General features: G+C 34.3%; 1 protein-coding gene across 4 annotated transcripts in view; it reads right to left on the reverse strand.

The window, feature by feature from the left end:
• Positions 1-21,621, reverse strand: part of ERBB4 (erb-b2 receptor tyrosine kinase 4) — a 1,157,221-nt gene that overhangs the window by 367,875 nt on the left and 767,725 nt on the right. For all 4 annotated transcript variants that reach the window (XM_047722028.1, XM_047722026.1, XM_047722029.1 and 1 more), the window contains exon 4: positions 13,566-13,700. In XM_047722028.1, the coding sequence (XP_047577984.1) occupies positions 13,566-13,700 (135 nt within the window). The remainder of the gene's footprint in view (positions 1-13,565; positions 13,701-21,621) is intronic.

Consider the following 21,621-nt stretch of genomic DNA (forward strand, 5'->3'; position numbering starts at 1 on the left):
TGGAAAATCACCAGAAGTCTCTTACTGATAATCAGTTCACATTAATGCTCCTCATTTTCTATCTTTAACTTTATTTTTTTATTGTGGAAAAATAAATATAACACAAAATTTATCATCTTAATGTACAGTTCAGTACTATTAAACATATTCACATTGTTTTTGCAACAATCAACACCATCTACTCCCATAACTTTTCATATTCTAAAACAATTCACTCATTTAAAAAAATCTCCCCATTCTCCCCTCCCTCCAGCCCCTGCAAACCACTATGCTGTTTTCTATGTTTATGATTTTGAGTATTATTTTAAAGATTTTATTTATTTGTTAGAGAGAGAGTACAAACAGGGGGAGCGACAGGCAGAGGGAAAAGCAGGCTCCCCATTGAGCAAGGAGCCTGATGTGGAACTTGATTCCAGGACCGTGGAATCATGACCTGAGCTGAAGGCAGATGCTTAACTGAGCCACCAGGTGTCCCTGATTTTGACTATTCTAAGTATTTCATATAAGTGGAATCATATAGTATTTGTCTTTTTATGACTGGCTTATTTTACTTAGTATAATGTCCTCAAGTTTCATCTATGCTGTAACATATACTAGATAGTCCTTCTTCTTCTTCTTCTTTTTTTTTTTTAAAGATTTTATTTATTTGATAGAGATCACAAGTAGGCAGAGAGGCAGGCAAAGAGAGAGAGGAGGAAGCAGGCTTCCTGCGGAGCAGAGAGCCCGAGGCAGGGCTTGATTCTAGGACCCTGGGATCATGACCTGAGCTGAAGGCAAAGGCTTTAACCCACTGAGCCACCCAGGTGCCCTTATAGTCCTTCCTTTTTAAGGCAAAGTAATATTCTACCGAATGTGTATACCATGTTTTCCTTATCCATTCATCTATCCATGGACATCTGGAAAACATTTGTTTTGATTAGGTTTACATGGACTAGATTTACTGTAATTATTACCTAACTTAAACAGAGTATGTAGCTCTTATTACGTTTTTTCCCAATAAGAAAGATGCCTTTCGGTGACAACAATCTCCAATTCCCAAAACTTATCATTTCATTTGACTCTTACAAAGAAAATGTGATTATTCTAATTATTTGGCCTTTTTCCATTCCTTCTGAACAGCATGCAAAATATTCTTCATAATTTCTGCAATTTTTATTTAAGTAATGATATACATTTTTGATGAAAATCCCTATAGTGAAAAGGCTTGTTAAAATTTATTTTAAAATAAGTTTCAGAGAAACAGGAAAATCAGAAGACAGTCCCTAACTGGACAATTGGATCCCAGTGACCTATTTCATGAAATTTTAATCTCTCCAATCATTCACTGGAAGACATCCAGTTTTGATTACTAAAAATTCTAAGATGCAAGTCTCTGATCGACCCTAAATGGGGCTCTTAATATCTACTTTGCAGAATTTCTATAAGAATTAAAAATAGGAATTTTTAAGTGCCCATGATCCATTAGGCCGAGAAAGTTACAGGTCCTTAAAGCAAATTATTGTTGCAATTAGTGACAAAAATTACATAAAAACAGAGAGCTACATAGTCTCTAAGAGGGGATCGTATATTTGTCAGCTGGCTCATTTGCAGCAAACTCATACCTTCTAGGCCAATTTTGAATCTGCATGTGACCTGAAATGTATTAATCAAAATATGTTTTTCTAATCCTTTTACTAGCATAGAAATCCTATACCAAGCCAGTGCTACTTATACCTGTACCTAGACTCAATTGGAGAATTTTGAAGATGGGTAGATTCCCATCCTTAAACCAAATTTACTTGGGAGAATCTCTGGGAGTAGATTCTGATGCATGTCCAACTTTGGAAACTGTTAATCTACTTATCTCTCTCTCTCTCTCTCCTCTCTCTCTCTCTTTTAAGATTCTATTTGTCAGAGAGAAAGAGAGCAAGCACACGTTGGGGCAGTGGATGGCAGAGGTGGAGGGAGGCAGAGGGAGAGGGAGAAGGAGCTTCCTTGCTGGCAAAGAGCCCAGTATGAGATGATCCCACAACCTTGGGATCATGACCTGAGCTGAAGACAGACGCTTAACTGACTGAGCCACCCAGGCGTCTCTAATCTACTTATCTCTGGACATAAAGAACTTAGTCCTTTTCTAATGCTACATAATATCTCTGTGGTCACTTTACGTAAGAATGATTTTTCTTCCAAGAAGCTATAGTTACATTTTTTTGATGGTAGAAAATTGATCACCTTAAGAGTTAGAGCAGTATGCTTGTAGAGTACAGAGAGGTTAATCTTTGAGGTATTGAGGAGGGACGTATTGCACTGGGTGTGGTACATAAACAATGAATCATAAACAATGAATCCTGGAACACAGAGAAAGTAAAATAAAATAAAATAAAATAAAATAAAATAAAATAAAAAGAATCTCAGTTTACTTCATGAGAGGAAATATTTCATTAAGCCCTTTAGTCAAATAAAGGTAACATCTATCCAGGATTCTTCAGGAAATATTTAGTGCAAGAAGTTAACATGAATGCAGAAGTTAAGTATACTATTTAATAATTTAAATGAAAAATGTTAGTAGAATATGACCCTGAAGGGGCAGATATTTTCCCTCCATAAATTCTTAGGTTAACTGTCCTATTTTTAAATAGGTTATTCTTGAAGCTGTGCATGTACATGTGTGTTTTATTTGGCATTTGCCTGCAGGAACAAGAGGCCACAATCGGTTCATACCATGCATGATGTGTAGGCTTAATTTTCTTTGCATTGTTATAGAGAGAAATGATAAGCACTGGGCTGGGCTTAGCCCAGCCTTTACCTCTACAGGACTGTTGATGTTCACACATGGCAGTAGTGGATACAGCAGACTGTCAGATTTTCTAGAATTTTCAGATCTGCTTGTTGGTTATGGCCATTACTAAATATTAAATTACATAAGCCCACAATTAAATTTTATTAAAGCCAAGGTAATAGATTCTCAAAATTCATTATTTTCAGATTAGTTTACAAATTTTTACTATTATTTATATGACTGAGGTTATTTACATCTATTGAATCTGTACGGTGGAAATGCAACATAATGGTGTGCTAACTGGTCATCCCTTCCCAAATCCACATTGATGCTTAAAAGGGAGAATATTAAGAATGTTTACACCATGGAAATTAGCAACTCCTCAAATCGGGGTGTTTCTCCTCTATGAATTGAAAAGTTGTTATTAAACATTTACTAACATTCCTCTAATATGGTATAATTTTAGACTGAAGAAACACTGCTTTTGGGAAATGCACTATTAAAACTTTTCTGAGGAAGCCATGCTGTGTATACTCTCTTGTCTGAAGCAGGCATTTCCTTATGTGAGGAACTGATGTTTTCATTAGCTCAAAAACAGAAAATGAAATGAACCTTTGCTGGAGAAGGGAGAAAAACTCTAGGGGAAAACAAAGGAATCCATCCTTGAGGTTTGGAAATGGTCCAAGGATCCTGGTAGTGAGGAATATTCTCATTCTATAAGCAGAAACACAGAAGTCAAGTTTGGGCCTCCCTGCTCCTCTCTCCCCCTCCAAACACCCATTATTATTATTAGCAAAATCATGCTAATAACTAGTCTCTTTTATGCTTTGAGGAAATTGGGGACACAGTGGGTGTTAAAAGCAGCTGAGAGAGTGTTTGGCATAGTTGTGAGGTTATTGGAGTCATCGGTAGCAGAGGCTTGAGTTAGCAGCAAGAGAATAAAGCCAGAGTGGGGGGATTATGGAATTTATTCCAGATTTTAGATGTTTTATATATAAAAGTAAAGTAGAAACTAATTTATAATCATAAACTCTTGAGATAATGTGTGTATATGTGTGTGTGTGTGTACACATTTATATAAAATGTTTATGCATATATTTACTCTGTACAAACACACACAGCTATATACATATATTTGTAATATATATACATATTTGCAATAAAATAAAATAGCACATGCAATGTGTGATAAATATGAGGACTGAGATGAAATAAGAAAGGTCTATTATGAGAGAATTCTTTTGTTATGCCACCTGGGGTTGAGGTATTGTTAAGGAATATTATGTCATTTTCTAGAAAGCAAAAATCGTTATTTATTTAATTATATATATATTTGATTAAAACATTGATTTGAGAGGAAATTATTGCATATGATGAAAATAAAGAACTGTCATGAAAAATTTATTCAAAAAGTAAAATCTTAAAAAAAAGAACAACAACAACAAACAAGCTAGTAGGTATACTGTACTTTCATCCTGCAATGAATTTTCTTAAATAATAAGTTTATCCTGGAGTGAATTCCAGTCAATTTGGAAACCCTCTTCTTTTTTTTTTTTAAAGATTTTATTTATTTATTTGACAGACAGAGATCACAAGTAGGCAGAGAGGCAGGCAGAGAGAGAGAGGGAGAAGCAGGCTCCCCGCTGAGCAGAGAGCCTGACATGGGGCTTGATTCCAGGACCCTGGGATCATGACCTGAGCCAAAGGAAGAGGCTTAACCCACTGAGCCGCCCAGGCGCCCCTGGAAACCCTCTTCTTATAAATGTAGGAATAAGGGTCTTCTCTGTTATGGATCATTTTCAAGTCCTTACTCTTTCATTAACAATATTAATGTTCTTATATTTTAAATACATTTCTAAATTCTGTTAGTTCTGTTTGCTAATATTCTGTTTAGAATAATTGCATCTAAATTGATAAGTGATACATAGTTCTTTTGTTTTTTGTTTTATTAGCTTGGATTCATGAAGAATGTAATTTCTAAATTATTTCAACCTATCTGTAGAGTTTATATACGTTCATTTATCTTTTTTGTTTTTCACATTTTCTATTCCCATAATTTAAAATATTTTTTAAAACTTTAATTTTTAAAAAATATTTTAAAACAGTGCATCACTTGATTCTATATATGCATTTATGTGAAAATGGATTTGTGCATATATAATACACGGAAGCTGAAACTGTACTGAAATGTACTTTGAATAAACTTTCTTGCTACTTTTATTTTTTACTGTAACTACAAAATGCCAAACTTAGAAGAGTACGCCTATCTTATGTAAAAATTTTAACACTGAAGGAGTAACAAAAGTGGATAAACTAAGAACATCAGATTTAATTCTACTCTATTTTGAGATATAATTATTTTCTAGCTCAAGAAAATTACCCATATGGAACACAACATGCAGTATAAGTTAGGAGTGGGCAATTATAGGATAGGTGAGAGTCATTAAAAGAAAAATATAATTTTATGTTTTACTAATTTTTTAAAAAGATTTTATTTATTTATTTATTTATTTGACAGAGAGAGAGAGAGAGAGAGATCACAAGTAGTCAGAGAGGCAGGCAGAGAGAGAGGGGTAAGGAGGCTCCCCGCTGAGCAGAGAGCCCGATGCAGGGCTCAGTCCCAGGACCCTGGGATCATGACTTGAGCCAAAGGCAGAAGCTTAACCCACTGAGCCACCCAGGCACCCCTATGTTTTGCTAATGTTTTAAAGGCAGGCAGCATATCTGCCTTAAACAAATGGTTGGTACTGGAATTATGAATTATATTTGTGAATATAATTCTTCTATGAATTTGCCAATTCTCCCACCTTTCCTCTTCTGGCATTAGGTTGTGTGGGTATCCCGCACTTTCCAAAAATTCACAATAGGCCTCTTTATCTTTGTGAAGACCTACATTAGTACCTGTTTGTTATCTGAAAGAAATGGAGGAGGATTTTCATTTACACACACACATACACACACACACACACACACACACAGGCCATTACTGTACTAACATTGGTCTTTTGTAAAAGAAAAGTGATAGAATATAAACTTTTGAAAAGCAAGGGACACTCTTTACTTTAGCCATTTTGACTCAAAAGGTTTCATAGGAACTTTCTACTTTTTGGATAGTGGGGGAAACCCACATTTGGTTTTAGAAAGCAGCTGAGAATGACTGGTGTATCTGGTGTAAGCGGAAGAAACCACAGGACCTGGAGCATCTGAGGTTTATTCCTCCCAGTGCCTCAGCGAGTTCAAGCTACAAAATATTATCTTCTGCTTACTTAAACACATGGGAAACACAAACAAAATAAAATGTTAAGTAATTAATATATAATAAAAATGTAACTCACATATTATAAAATTATTTCTGTCCACGTATGGTTAATGCCTATGGAAAATCAAATCATAACTAGAAGTCACTCTATTCCTTTACCATAAGAAATCACTCCGATTTTGACACATATGAACTTGTTTATTCCTCATAATAGCCCTATGAAGTTGGTATTATTAGCTCCTGGCCAAAAATCTATGTGTGATCTTTCAAGCTTGACCACAGGCAACTTAAAAAGCTTTACCCTGGCAGGTCTCACAACGGAAAGCTGCCCTACCCACACCAGACTTGGTGCACAGCCAGTGCTGTGAGTCCAGGGAAAACTCAGGACTCCCTAACAAGCCATGCTCTTAAGCATAGCTACTTTACTAGATCAGTTTCCTCTACTCATCAAATGCCTTTTAAAAAAATATTTATTTATTTGACAGAGAGAGAGATCACAAGTAGGCGGGGGTGAGGGGGGGGAGCAGGCTTGCTGCCGAGCAGAGAGCCCGACGCAGGGCTTGATCCCAGGACTCTGAGATCATGACCTAAGCCGAAGGCAGAGGCTTAACCCACTGAGCCACCCAGGTGACCCCATCAAATGCCTTTGACAGAGGTCCTCCTCAGGTGCCTTTGCTGGAAAGGACATGGGTAGAAGTGAACCCTTAAGATACTTTTTCTTTACTCTGACTCAGTACTCAGAACTTTTCCACTCTTAGCCCTTTTTTCTCTGCCTCCAACCTGCCCCCTGGCTCCTAGATCCATAAAATTTCATAGGCCTTTCTTTGGGGCTCCCTCAGCAGTTAAACAGTTCCCCATGTGTGAACTAACCAATCTGATCCACCTGAGCTCTCTAGGAGCTCTTCTGTGGGGGAAAATGGGCAGTGTGGGAGCTGAGGCTTTCTTCAGTTCAGCCTCTGGCTTATGCTATTGGATTAGGTAATTGAAAGCTTGACTGGTGCCTTCTTATTGGTTCTTTGTCTTAAAACCCTGAAATCTAACAGCTCAGCTCAGCTCTGCTCTTGACACTCTCCTTTTATAGATCCGGAAATGGAAGTAATGAGAGTTCAAGTGACCTGCCCAAGGTCAAATAACTAATAAGAAGCAGTGCGAGGTCTCAAACAACCAGTTTGGTGCCAGTCTCTTAACTACACAGTCTTCTTGGCAAATATTGTCTGATACTATGTCCTGATATATTCCCATTTGTTTAATTTTTCAAAGGCAACTAATATCCATCATTTTGACATTCTTATGGTGATGAGAGTGATTAGAAGTACTCCAAGTAAGTGAAACATCATTTACTATATGATTTTTTCACTCTGAATAGTAGTTTATTGAATAAGCCCCATTGATAAACCTATCCAAGAATATTAGAATGTTAGGTAAATCTTGCTAGGGATTTCTTTAATAAAAAGGACACTCATCTCCCTCTTACTTTGCTAAAGTTTAGATTAAGATACCTCTAGTATTTTGGAAAATACAATTCGGTTACAATCATTCCTAAATCATGTATTTTTAAAGGAGTGGTATTATTTTAAAATTTCTTCTCTAGACACATCAAACCTTTTCTTCATTATTCCAATTATAGTCCAAAAGTTATGTCAATAAAAAGCCAGGTTGCTCTTGAAAGGATTTTGCTTTTTTTGCATTAAGAATTAGCATTGCACAAAAAGCCAAGACTGTGGTAAGAAATACTTTGCAAAATATCACCTAAGAATCAAATATTATTTTTAAACAGAATAAATAAATAAATAATATACATTATATTAATATGTATTAATATATATTATAATAAATAACTAAATAAATTTTATTTATTTATTTCATGGAAAAAGAGAGATCACAAGTAGGCAAAGAGGCGGGTAGAGAGAAAGGGGGAAGCAGGCTTCCTGCTGAGCAGAGAGCCTGATGCCGGGCTCGATCCCAGGACCCTGAGATTATGACCTGAGCCCAAGGCACAGGCTTAACCCACTGAGCCATCCAGCTGCCCCAAGAATCAAATATTCTTAAATTCTTTTCAAAATTTTATGATTTGTAGATTATAAGTACTACACTTATAGGACAAATCAGTCTACACTGAATCTGACATACGTATTTTATAAGTATAATAAAATAAAAGTAGCACACAAATATAAATGGCATGACATAATTATATAGTTATAAATGAAATTAGGCACACAGATGTAGGTTGTCATTTTTTACCTGAAAAAGACTTAAAATGAGTAAGCTATCTATGGATTATAATTTTTAGATATAAATGATGGATAGAGGAAAGCATTTAGATTCATCTGATTTTCCTATTTATGAACTGATATATTTCATCTATTTGTCTATTCAGTATAAAAATTTTATCCATCCGTTATGTGCTAAAACAGGACAAAATGATGACCTGGGCCTTGTCTTCAAGGACTTTCATTTTAGAGTAAGAATGCTGGATTTCAAGACTGCTCTTTATGGGGTTACAGGAGAAAAGTTACCTAATCTAAGCCTATAGAAGAGAGCACTTCTTACAAGAGATAACAATTGGTGAGTGTCTTAAAGTATGAACAAAATTTAGTCTGGCAAACAGAAAAGGGAAGGCAATACAGACAAATAAATTATAAGAACTCATTCCATTGTAGAGAGAAATAAGTAGGAATCTGCTAAAAACTCCAAGCCTTTGGTTTTGTTAAGAATTGACCCCCCCCCTCCCCGACATTAGTCAGTTGCAGCACCAGGGTTTTTGGACAGGGTCATGGTTAGATATGCATTAAATAGAGCTTTTGGGGGCACTTTGTCAGGTCCTCTTAACCAGGAGACCTGGAGCCCCTAAAGGGCTTAGGGATATATTTAGGAGGTCCTTGAACTTGAATGAGGAATCCTTACATTATTATTCACATTAATCTTATTAAATATAGGATTTTTATCACTTATGAAGATAAGTGTACCTGCTTCACTGTGATAACTAGAAACTATAGATGTATTCATACTGCATACTGCATTCATACTGCATACTGCCAGATGTATCCATACTGCATTCATACTGCATACTTACAGGTATCATAATATTTTTTCTTTTTTTCTCCCTTCCTTCTTCCCTTCCTTCCTCCCTCCTTCTTCCCTCTCTCCCTCCCCCTTCCTTCCTCCTTCCCTGCCTCCCCCTTTCTTTCTTTCTTTTTCTCTTCTTGCAGTAAAAACACACAACATAAAAATCTACTGTCATAACCTTTTTAAAAAACCGATTTATCTACCTATTTATTTGAGAGGGAGAGAGAGAGTTGGGTGAGGGACAGAGGGAGAAAATCTTCAAGAAGACTCTCCACTGAGTGGGGAGCCCAACTTGGGACTCAATCTCAGGACCCATGAGATCACGAACTGAGCCAAAATCTAAGAATGGGATGCTTAACTGACTGAACCACTCAGTCATAACCACCCTTGTCATAACCGTTTTTTTGTGTATAGCTTAGTAGTGTTAAGAATGTTAACGTTGTGGAATAGATCTACAAAATTTTTTCATCTTGCAAAACCGAAATTCTATACTCATTAAACAGAAACTCCTCATTTCCAATTCTCTCAGCCTCTGGTAACCACATTCTTCTTTTGGTTTCTATGAACTTGACTACTCTAGATACCTTTTGTAAGTAGACATACAGTTTTTTATGACGGGCTTACTTTACTTAACAAATGTCATCCATGTGGCAATGTCACAATTGCCTTCTCTTTTTAAGGTTGAATAATGTACGCGCGCGCGTGTGTGTGTGTGTGTGTGCGCGCGTACCACATTTGTTCATGCATTCCTTCATCAATGAGCATTTGGGATATTCCCCCTTCTTGGCTATTATAAATAATGTTACTATAGATATAAGTGTGCAAATAATGATTTGAGACTCTGCTTTCAATTCTTTTGGATATATACAATGAAGTGGAGTTGGTGGATAATATGGTAGTTCTATTTTAATTTTTGAGGAAACTTCATACTATTTTCCATAGCTATTTTATAACTTTAAAATCCCACAATGGTGCAGAGAGGTTTCAAATTCTTCACATCTTCACCAACACTTGTCATTTTCTATCATTCTGATAATAATCATTCTAACTGCTGTAAAGTGGTATCTCATGGCTTAGATTTGGATTTCAGGGGCGCCCGAGTGGTTCAGTCGGTTAAGCAGCTGCCTTCGGCTCGGGTCATGATCCCAGGGTCCTGGGATGGAGCCCCGCATCAGGCTCCCTGCTTTGGGGGGAGTCTACTTCTCCCTCTCCCTCTGCCTGATGCTCTTCCTACTTGTACTCTCTATCTGTCAAATAAGTAAATTAAATCTTAAAAAAAAAAAAAAGATATTTAGATTTGGATTTCAAATCAACGTGATGGGGTGCCTGGGTGGCTCAGTTGGTTAAGTGGCTGCCTTCGGCTTAGGTCATGATTCCAGGGTCCTGGGATTGAGCCTTGCATTGGGCTCCCTGCTCAGCGGAGAGCCTGCTATTCTCTCTCCCTCTGCCTGCTGGTCTGCTTACTTGGGCTCTCTTTCTCTCTCTCTCTCTGTGTCAAATAAATAAATAAATAAATAAATAAATAAATAAATGTCTTTTTAAAAAAACCAAAGTGATATTGATCATCTTTGTATATCATCTTTTAGGAAACACCATTTGAAATCCGTGTCCATTTCTGAATTAGGTTGTTTTTTGTTGTTGAGTTGTAAAAGTTCTTTATATAGTCTGGATATTATCCCCTAGTGAGATATATAATTTGTAAATTTTTCTCCATTCTGTTCATTGCCTTTTCACTTTTTTGACCATGTCCTTTGATGCACAGAAGTTTTTAAGTTTGGTGTAGCACAATTTTTCTATTTTTGCTTTTGTTGTCTTTGCTTTTGGTGACAGCTCCAAGAATTATTGCCAAATCCAATGTCATGAACCTTTTCCTCCATGTTTTTTTCTAGGAGTTTTATAGTTTATATTTTTATGTTTAGGTCTTTAATTCTTTTTGAGTTAATTTCTCACATTTAGGGTAAGATAAAAGTCTAAGTTCAGTCTTGTACATCTGAAAATCCAATTTTCCCAGCACTATTTATTAAAGTGACTTTTTAAAAATAATATTTAGGCCTATCACAGCTACAAAACTACATTGCTTATTAATTCTACTATTAGATTTTTTAAATTTAACATACTAATAAAGAAGCATATTACCATATCACATAATTATTTTTAAGTATGTTGATAAATGGATTTCAGTATAATTAATTTTCCTTGTAATCCTTTAAAATTTATTTAATGGATTTATTTATTTTTATGCATTTATGATATAAAATATTTATTTGTGATTATTTATTAATTTTAAATTATTATAAGAAGGAAGCTATTGGTTTCACCAGACAGAACAGGGTTTGTGGACTCAAAAGTTATTAAGAATTCAGAGATGATTTCAGTAACTCAGACAATGAAGAATTGAATTACAGCTATGGCAATGTTAAGAAATATGTAAAATCAAGAAAAAGGCAAATTCAGTATGATTTAATGATTAAACAAATGCCACGAACCAAGAAGAAGGTGAGGTCTATGGTGACCACAAGGTTTTTAACTTTGGCAACTGATTGGGTGACTGTAGTTCTGGAAGTCCTCACTGTAGAAGCTGCACTTAAAACCCTGAGGGAAGGGGTGCCTGAGTGTCTCAGTTGGTTAATGGTTTGACTCTTGATCTCAGTTCAGGTATGGATCTCAGGGTCGTGAGTTCAAGCCCTGCACTGGGCTTCGTGCTGGGCATGGAGCCTACTTAAAACCATGAGGGTACCTGTTATCATCCACGGGGAGAAGGTAAAGGAAAAAACTCAGTCAGAGTGATACCAGAATTCAAAGACCAGAGAATTCATTATTTTCAGTTTTGGTGTCATGCAGTATATTTAAAGGATAAAACTTCAGTAAGCAATTGGTGGTTAATTTGTAAAGGACCAATTGTTACTACTCTACTCTGCATTTATAATTTTTGCACCTGCAATTATTTGCATGCAAAACAAATGCAGCTACAGTTGCCTAATTATAGGCACAACCATCCAAAATTGCCCACAAATAATAGCACAAAGAGATGCCATCTGTGAAAGTGCAGCAACCCCCCCAGACCTTTCCTATTCCACATCCGGTAAGGCTTCCCTTCGGCTTCTGTCTTGGGCTTCATTCTTGCCTGGTCTCATTCAGGCATTAAAGGCTGGTCATTCTAATAAGCTAAGTCAGTCGCCCTTTCCTCGTATGCAGCCACTATAATTCACGTCCCCAAATATAAAATAAACCATAGTATGGGCAGACTGAAAATGGAAGCCATTTCTGAAGCACATCATTTGTCTTGTTAGTGTGAACAGATTCAATGTTTTATTCACATGTAATTTTACAAGGTAGGCAACTTGAATGCTGTAAAGACGAAATCTCATACAAACTTCTGCTCAAAGGTGACAAGAAAATTATGTTACTCTACTTTAAAAAATTTAGCCATTTATTAAAAACACAGCTGTCAGTTTGGATCAAATACATTCATATTTCCCCATTATATTATTAGGGCCATCATGAAATTTAATAATTGTCCCTGGGAGTTTGATTTCCTACAAAAGTGTCATAACACAATCAGCACTATTGCAAATAATTATTGAACTGTGTGAAGACATTTATGATTTCAGGCAGGAAATATATAATAACAGATGAGAAATATAAAACCAAGGTTAACACTTGATAAGGATTCTGTTCTCATACAAATGTCAGTAGTAATAAATGTGGGGACCACATAGCCTGCTTTATTAAAGTGAAACAGGTTCCAGGCAGAATAATTTTCTAAAATTTTAATTATATAGTTCAAATTTTACTTGCTTATCATTTAATCATATTAAACACTCTGAATCTGATAAATCCTCTGTGATAGAAACAATACACTTGAAGCATGAGAAATTGGGTAGTTTATTAGGCTAATGACTAAAACCAGAATGTAACATAGAACTCTTCTATGAAATCTGTAATTCTCCATTCTATTTATACTGTTTGGAATTGTCATGAAGTATTACCATAAAGGTTTCAGGGGCAAATGGAGGCTTAGGAGTTTTATAGTGTTCACCAGTTTTGTTTTGTTTTGTTTTGTTTTAATTTAAAACATTATAGTGAGTAGGAAGGTTTAATTTTGTCCTACCACATTTTTCTCAGTGGTACACGGGTCACAAAGAACTGAAGCAGTAGTTAGACACCAGTCTTAAGTTTATGGACAATTGGGCAGATGTTTAAATATTTAGACATTGGAATGCTTAGACATTAGAAATATAGTAAAGTTTTTAGAGTTAGCAAAAGAAGTCATGTTAAGGAAATGAGAATTTATAAAAGGGAAGTTATCATTCCAAAAGGAGAGCTAATTAAAAGATTCTTCTCTTATATATATCTGAACATTTTAATGGCTGCAATCAAAATTCAAAATATTATTAGTGGCATGATAAACATAAGCTGTTTGTTTTCACAAGAAGCAGAAGAACATTTTGAGACATTAAGAAAGATAATATTGTTACTCACATCCTGAGCTACCATTTGTTGACACCAGAGTCAGGTTGGAAGGCCATGGATTCCGAACAATATCTTGCCAATGAATTGTGTCTGTGTAACAAAGAAATTTGTTCTGGTCTACATACACTCCACCATTAAGGATTTCTGTATTAAAACAAACAAACAGAGATTTCTTGTCAAGCTTTTCATTGATGAAAAGGTAGTCAGTAAAAGTGATTTATTCTTAAAGTGTTTTCAATGTTAAATTAGAGTCACATTGTTAATAGCCAAGGCACCTTTTATAATATCACTTAGTGAGTCATATAAATTAATTGTAGAAATTGGGAAAGATTGAAAAATATAAAGAAATATAATCACTCATAATATAAATACCCAGAGAAACACTCTTCATATTTGGTATAGAAGTTTTCAGTCTCTTTCCTTTTTTTTTTTTTTACTCTGAAATTGGAATAACATTGAATATAATATTTCATAACCTGCTAGTTTTAATATTGGGTGGTGATTATTTAATGATAATTAAATATTATTCTACATTATTTTTAATGAAACTACAATATGCTACAGTATAAATTAAATAATATTTATTTAACCAGTTCCCTCTTATTGGTCATTTAACTTGTTTATCTCTCTTAAAAAGATTATTAGTCCATGTGACATTGACTGGAGTCAGTAGGAAGTAATTAAAACAAAATGAAAGCTAAAATTAATGTTTCAATTACGAAGAAATGTTCTTTGATCCTCTCAAATGGAATCAATAGAATTGCCAATTATTCTTTATGAACAACAGAAAACTATAATAAAAACCCAATGGTTCATTGCAACAATGGCAGGACCATGGGACAAAATACACTAAAGCCAATTTTTACTTGATTCTCTACTTCACACTGGCCTTGATCAGCTAAGTTGTTCAGTGCCTGATAGTCTATATAATTCTCTTGCAGATTGCTCTAAGTTATCTTGTGGGGGGATATATTCCCTCCAAAAGTACTATTTTTTTTTTTTTTTGGAAAATACCATTCTTACTACTTGAAGATATTGGTTAGAAATACTCATAGCAACTTCCTGCTCAATATCTACCACATTTTCCCCTTCTACACAATACAAAAACAACTTAAGAGAAATTAAATTTTAGTCCATAATAGCTTGTTACAAGTAACAAAAACAGTTAACAGTAATTTATATAGATAGAGGATGATTTTTCTCACATAGGAAACCTATAGGAGGTAGTGGTGTCCATAGAACCCACATCTGTTTTGCGTGTTGGTTTTATTCATTACAGACACAAGAAGGTTGATGTATCTAAAAGTGTCTTTCCGAACTCAAGGCAAGCTGAAACCAGAAGAGCAAGCAAGAGACATCTTCCTACTGAGGCTCTGACTTTCTATTTGGAAAGAGATGTTCTCCCCAAGGATTATGTAGGCATTTTCTTGGCTAGAACAGTATCCCAGGAGCATTTGTACTATAAGAGAGGCTGAGTAGACAAATTGCTACTTGAACAAAACTTAAACAACCAAGACTGTTAGTGAGGAAGAAGAGGAACATGAATAATAAGAAGGCAACTACTTTATTTCCCATGATGTCCTCAAAAAAATAATCTCTTGTGCAGTATCCAAAGCTAAACTTTTAAGAGTCACCTTAAACCAAGGAGAGAGATAAAAGAATGAAAGGAACACATGGCACCATAAGAGGAGTAGTTGTGTAAGAGAGATAGGCACATCTCAATTGCCTTATTGCCTTGTGTGTAAAATGCACCAGATTAATTTTGACATCGCAGGGTTTTCCACATTTTAAAATCACTCCTGTTCTCATCATCAGTCCTTTCACTGACTATTGGTTCCATTTTCTCAGGTGAGGAAAGAAAAAAACAGAAACAAAAAGAAATTAGATCATCTTTCTACTTCTAAAACCTAGTTCATTATTTTTCATGACCTAATCATACAATCTTCATCAAAGCAGAAAGGAGATATAAGACATAAGAAAGATTGTGAAAATGGATTTCTACATTAATGTTTGGCATTAAAGTTTCTATCTATGAAATGTGACTATCTCATACTAATAGCTTTCTCATGAGACATTAGGTGATGCTCTTCTGCTCTAGGAATAATTCTTCATTAGGTGGCAAGAAAGGAGATTTTGACTGCTATCCAGGAAATGAAGGTTATTTTTCAGTCTACATTTGGAAAAGTTCTACTTTAAAAAAAATGTGAGAAGAAAACATAATAGCTCAAATATTGTCGAAAGAGAATATTTTTCAGGACTCACATTGTAATTCAAATAGTTCATATTGAAGGAACACAGTATCCATCTCTAACTTCCTATCTAAAAATATTCAAATGGAATCAGATTATATTACACTGAATAATAATCTCATCAAATCCCTTCAACAATATTAATCTGCTACCAATGCTGACATTTGTTTCTCAGAAATATTCTGTTTAAGAGCTTCATTTATACTTGGAAAAGGATTTAGAAAGGAGGCAGTAAAAATTCAAGTATAATCTTACATGTTAAAATTTCAAATTAAGACTACAATCATGATCAGCTTGGATAACACCCTAAATTCAAAGCCAGCATCTGCTAGCAATTCTGATCAGGAAGATTTATAAACTTCTAGTATTTAATGATAGATTTATAAGACGCATTTAATCTATTTGTGTATGTGTCTATTTTCCCTGAAAATAGTTCTTTCCTTTGTATTTGACCTAGATTATACTCTGATGGTGAATGTCAAACACTATAATCAGAAAATGTGCAATTTATTGACATTTATAGAGGAGTTTCAACATATACTTTACCTTACATTTATTTATCAATTTGGTTACCTAAATATAGGTAAGGAAATGTTAATACTGTACTTATTCTTTGGTGTAGTTTACATTGATCTTATAGCTTTATGCAATTTTTTGAGAGTTGATAACTTTATGCAAATCTTTTTTTTTTTTTTTTTTTTTTTGAGAGCATGCATATAGGGGTAGGGTGAGTGGAGATGGAGAGAAAATCCTAAACATGCTCCATGCTCCACACACAGGTAAATCTCTGGATCCTCAGATCATTACCTAAGTGGAAACCTGAGCCACTCAGGTGCTCCTATACAAATTTGTAAACATTAATTTAATATGATTTGTGGTGAAATATTCAGTTAGATCTATTTCTAAACTGAGAAAATTCTAGAGAAATATATTGACCTATAAGAAAGTTGTTAGAGACACAGATTATTTCCTGGACAAAATGGATCTCTAATGTTTTTGACTATTACAGCTTGGCTGCATTTTTAGGTTAGAAAGAAGGATAAGGATTAGAAAAAGAGAAATGCTTGGGAAGATATTTATCCAAGAAGATATCAGGAAAATGTCTGGTTATACTTTAGATCTATCTTTACCAAGAAACAAGAACAGTAGAGTTGTCACAAGTTCTATTAAAGGCTTACTGGATCTGTGTTACACCAAGAGAGTTTCCCTTCCAGTGATTAATAATTAAATTTTTAAACCATGGCCAAAAAAAAAAGGATTTCTAATTCTAGGTAATATAGAAAACAAGCACAAGTGTAACTGACATTCAGATAAAGATGCCCAAAGCCTAGAAAAGTGAAAGGATTTAAAGAATAAGTAAATGACCTCAGGGTAATCCCATCCATTGTATTTCACATCCACTGTAGGAAATATATCAGAGAAACACATGTAGAAACACATGTAGATAAGAGAAACACATGTAGATTCTTGGTCATTGTAATAATTGGTAGAAAAAAACTGATATGAATTTTTTTATTATATTATATTAAAAAATTCCAGGTAAGTTCACAAAACAGAATTGTCTTTTTTGATAAATTTCACAATTAAATATGGTAAGATATATGAAATATGATATTCTATGAAAAATATTTAATTATTTAAAAATTCTGCCAAACACTTAAGTAGGTTTGAGTATCAAACATTTCCTATTAGATTAATGCATACAAGTCGAGTAAAAACTATGAATCCTTCTGTATGTAGAGTAAGTAAATTGTAATCCATACTACTTTCCCATATATCACATTTAACATATATCGCACACAGTTTATAACAGAAATACTAGATCAAACTCTATGAAGGCAAAGAATATTTTTCAGTTCTGTATCTATATCAAACCTGAAGCAATAGCTAATCAACAAATATTTGTTAAATCAAACTTAAAACACAAAGGTAACATGGAATTTGGCACCACCATTAATCAATTAACTTCTGTTATATCTTTTAATTTTGAATTCCGACCAAATCAAAGTAAGAACGAAAGTTGTTTTTTGCCTTAAACGCTCTATAGTATCTGAACTGGTTCTATATTTCACTATGTCAGAGGTCATTTCTGTTTTGGTCAAAACTATATCCCCAGTGTCTGGCATTATGCAAGGCAGAAGCTATTACCACAATAAATATTTGTTCTATGATATCAAATGTAATAGCCTGATTATAGAAAAATATATTTGAGTAGACCAATACATATATATTTTGAGTACATGAAAAATATTTTAAAATATATAATTTTGAAGTGGAGTTTTTATAAGCTGAAAGACAAATAGCTTTTATTATACAAAATGCTCACAATTGATAATGTACAAAATTACTGCAAGCAGTATGTTGGATATTTATAAGTCACATTTGGACATTTTCATCAGTATCCCTAAACCTATCTTGTGCATCAAATTCAGTATTATTTTCCATGTGAATAATGATGATTTTGAGCTATCCTGGACACAACAAATTTCCTCAAACCTGTGCAAATTACCTAGCATATTTTACATAAAGTCTAAGAGCATGTTTTTTACATTGAATTATAAATCTACCTCATATTGTTCCTTAAGCTATTTTCTAGAACAATGTAAAGTGCCAATATGACATTTAAAAGAGGACATAAAGTATTTGTGTCTTAGTCTTCCAATCCACAAAGATTGTCCATTTGACCATTTCTCCCCTTGATTTCCCATTTGCATGAGTCTAATAAAGAAGGAAATATTTATTTTATTTAAATAAGTTCTTTTGTACTCTTCATTTCTTTTCAAATGCTAGTTATTACAGTGAATTTGGGGATGAGCGACCATTATGAGAATCGCTGACATTTTACAAATATATTCTTTCAAAAGAAAATGTGATAAAATACTGAATCATGGCTTTTTTTTTCCCCCTGCCTGGTATGAAATAGCCTAATTGTGATGTAGCATCCCTGCTGAAAATATATATTAATATGACCTCCTTACATAGTTTAAGAAGTTGACAAAATTGCTTTGACCCCATGCACAATTTGTAACTGTTTCATAAATAAGATTGAATGTCTTTCTCTCTTTCTTTCTTTTTTTATAAAATAAAGATAATTTTAAACGCAGTTACCCATATTCCACTAGAGTCTACATGATTGGTATCAACAGTAAACATTTTACTACTACTCACAAAGCTACCAAAGATAATATAAGAAAATCAAATAAGCAAGAAGGAAATACTTAACCTCAATCCCTGATTGTATATCTAAATGTCTTATTTTGCATGGCACATCTACAGGTCAACTGTAGAATTAAAATAATAATAAATAAATAAAGATTAGAGATATTGCACTTGTCTAATTACTGTGGGAATGTCTGGCTAATCCACACATCAGAATTATGTTGCCTATCAAGCCAAAGGTCACAATCAAGAAGTCAGAATCCAAAGTGGAAAAGCCCATTTTCAAGATAAAGCTATAGGATACAGTCACTGGGTTTTCTCAGACATAAAGCAATGTATCTTTCTTACTGTCATCACCTTAAGCCACACAAGTCTGTTGGCAGATAATGATACAAAAGTAATATAGCTCACATCATCCACCTGTGATACTTAATACATCATCTCTGGAATGGACTTGGTCCAGAGATTCCTATATCTTTCCCAAACCCAGACCTTTCAGCTGGGAGCACAATGAATTGCTGCTACCCCACTGGGTCAGCCCTCAAGGTTCATTATTAATAAGCTGAGACTCTAAAGGCTAATGAGAACCGGGTGCTTGAGGAGACAATGGCTCATTCATCATCAATCAAGCTTTGAAGTTTTTATACAGATGATTTAAGGAGAGTTGAAGTGTGCAAAATTGAAATGTCACATTTGTATTGGGAGTGGGGAAAGGGTGATAATGTAAATCAGTGATGTAACCTTCTGTATTTCAGCTCAATGATCAGAGTCAAAAGCTCATGGATGCGAATACTGAATGAATGCTAGGAAGCAACAGTGGACAGTTTTCCAATCTGAGCAGGCAATTTTAAGAAGAAATGATTAGATTCAGTGGCTGAAAATCAGTTTAAAACAGAAAATAATGGCAAAAATATCTTGATTTCAATTGCATAGAGCTCAGTAACGCTCTTCATAATGTTCCAGTGTAGAATTCTTAGCTCTCATTATGTTTCAGCTTGCATCTTAACTCTGAGAAGTCTACTACAACCGTCTAGTTTTTAGAGGTTAACTGCCTCTAACTCACATAACACTGACTTATCTGAACCATTCACCTGACAGAGTGAATACTAGCCTACTTTCTTTATCCTTTTGTGTACTTGTCTTCTCTCTCCTGTTATAGATCTCTAGAGGATAAGATGCATGACATACATCTTCCTGTGACCTTAGTGTCAAAAAAAGTGTCAAGTACATAGTAGAAATTCAAATGTTTTTGATGACTGTAATGACAGTACCAACACATCATGACTGATATTTGTAAGGAAGTTTTTGGTTGCTGAACTGTTAGCCTAATGTAAGTCATATTTCCTCTTCATATACTAAATAGTGTTCACATTATGAAGCACATAAAACATTGAATAACACTAGTGTAATCTTAATGTATTGATTCTTCCTACCTCTTAGAGTAGTAGTAATTTACTTAAACTCATTGATGTCTGGAAAAATTATTTTAAATAAATTTTGTCTTGTAACTGTCCTTAAATTATGATTACAGGATTTCCCTTTCAAATTGTTCTCTTAGCTCATCATATAATTCTCTGTATGTGCCAATATGTTTAATATTTACCCCTAATAATTTCTCCCAAACTTTTACTCACCCTGTATTTCCTTTTTTCAGTTAACATCAGAATAACATGCTGTGAAAGTCAAGTAGACTCCAAACTTGACTTACCATTAATTCATTCATCTCTATATTTAATCAGTCTGATATCCTAAATAAAATTTGTCATATTGTCTCTTAATTTATCTTATTCTTTTTACACCTACTGCTATTCCTTAATTCAGGTTCTAGCATCTCACAGAGATTCAACTATTTAAAAGCTAGTCAGTGGTAATAGGTATTGGGAGACAACAAGCAGTTTCTGTCATACTGACTCAAAATCTCCTTGCATCTTCTGGATACTTATAAAACATATATCTTGTGACTTCAACAAATACATAATTTTTCAAACTTTTTCACTAAAGCATAACATATACACATAGATGTGATTATATCAAATGCAATCCATTTTTACAAACTGAACACACTTTTGTAGCCAGCGCCCAGATCAAGAAATAGAACATTCCATCACCACAAAAGTCTTTCTTATGCTTTCTTCTTCACATCACTCCCTCAAGGAACTTTTATCCTGAGTTTGAACAAAATCACTTTCACCTAGTTTGATGTTTTTTAAAAAATGGTATAATACCATATGCATTCTTTCTTATTTAACTCCCCTTTGCTCAACACTATGTTTAGAAAATTCATCCACATTGTTCATTTTCATTGCTGTGTGGAATTGAATGTTTTATTTGTCCATTCTATACTGATGGGCATTTGAGTGCCTTCCACATTTGGGCTATTACAAATAATGCTCCTATTAACATCCTAGAATATGTCTTTTGGTAACCAAATATGCACATTTATATTGCATACATACCTAGAAATAAAATTGCTGGACTATAGTGACAAACGGTTTTTCAAAGTGCTTTTTACCAATTTATATTCCCATCAGTGGTATGTGAGCAACTACTTGCTTCTTAGCCTTGTTCAACCCTGTTTCTTTTTTTTTTATGTATTTCATTGTAGACATTCTGGTTGGTATAATGTGGTATCACTTTAATTTGCATTTTCCCAATGA

This window comes from Lutra lutra, chromosome 3, assembly GCF_902655055.1.
Source record: "Lutra lutra chromosome 3, mLutLut1.2, whole genome shotgun sequence".
Taxonomy (NCBI): Eukaryota; Metazoa; Chordata; class Mammalia; order Carnivora; family Mustelidae; genus Lutra; species Lutra lutra.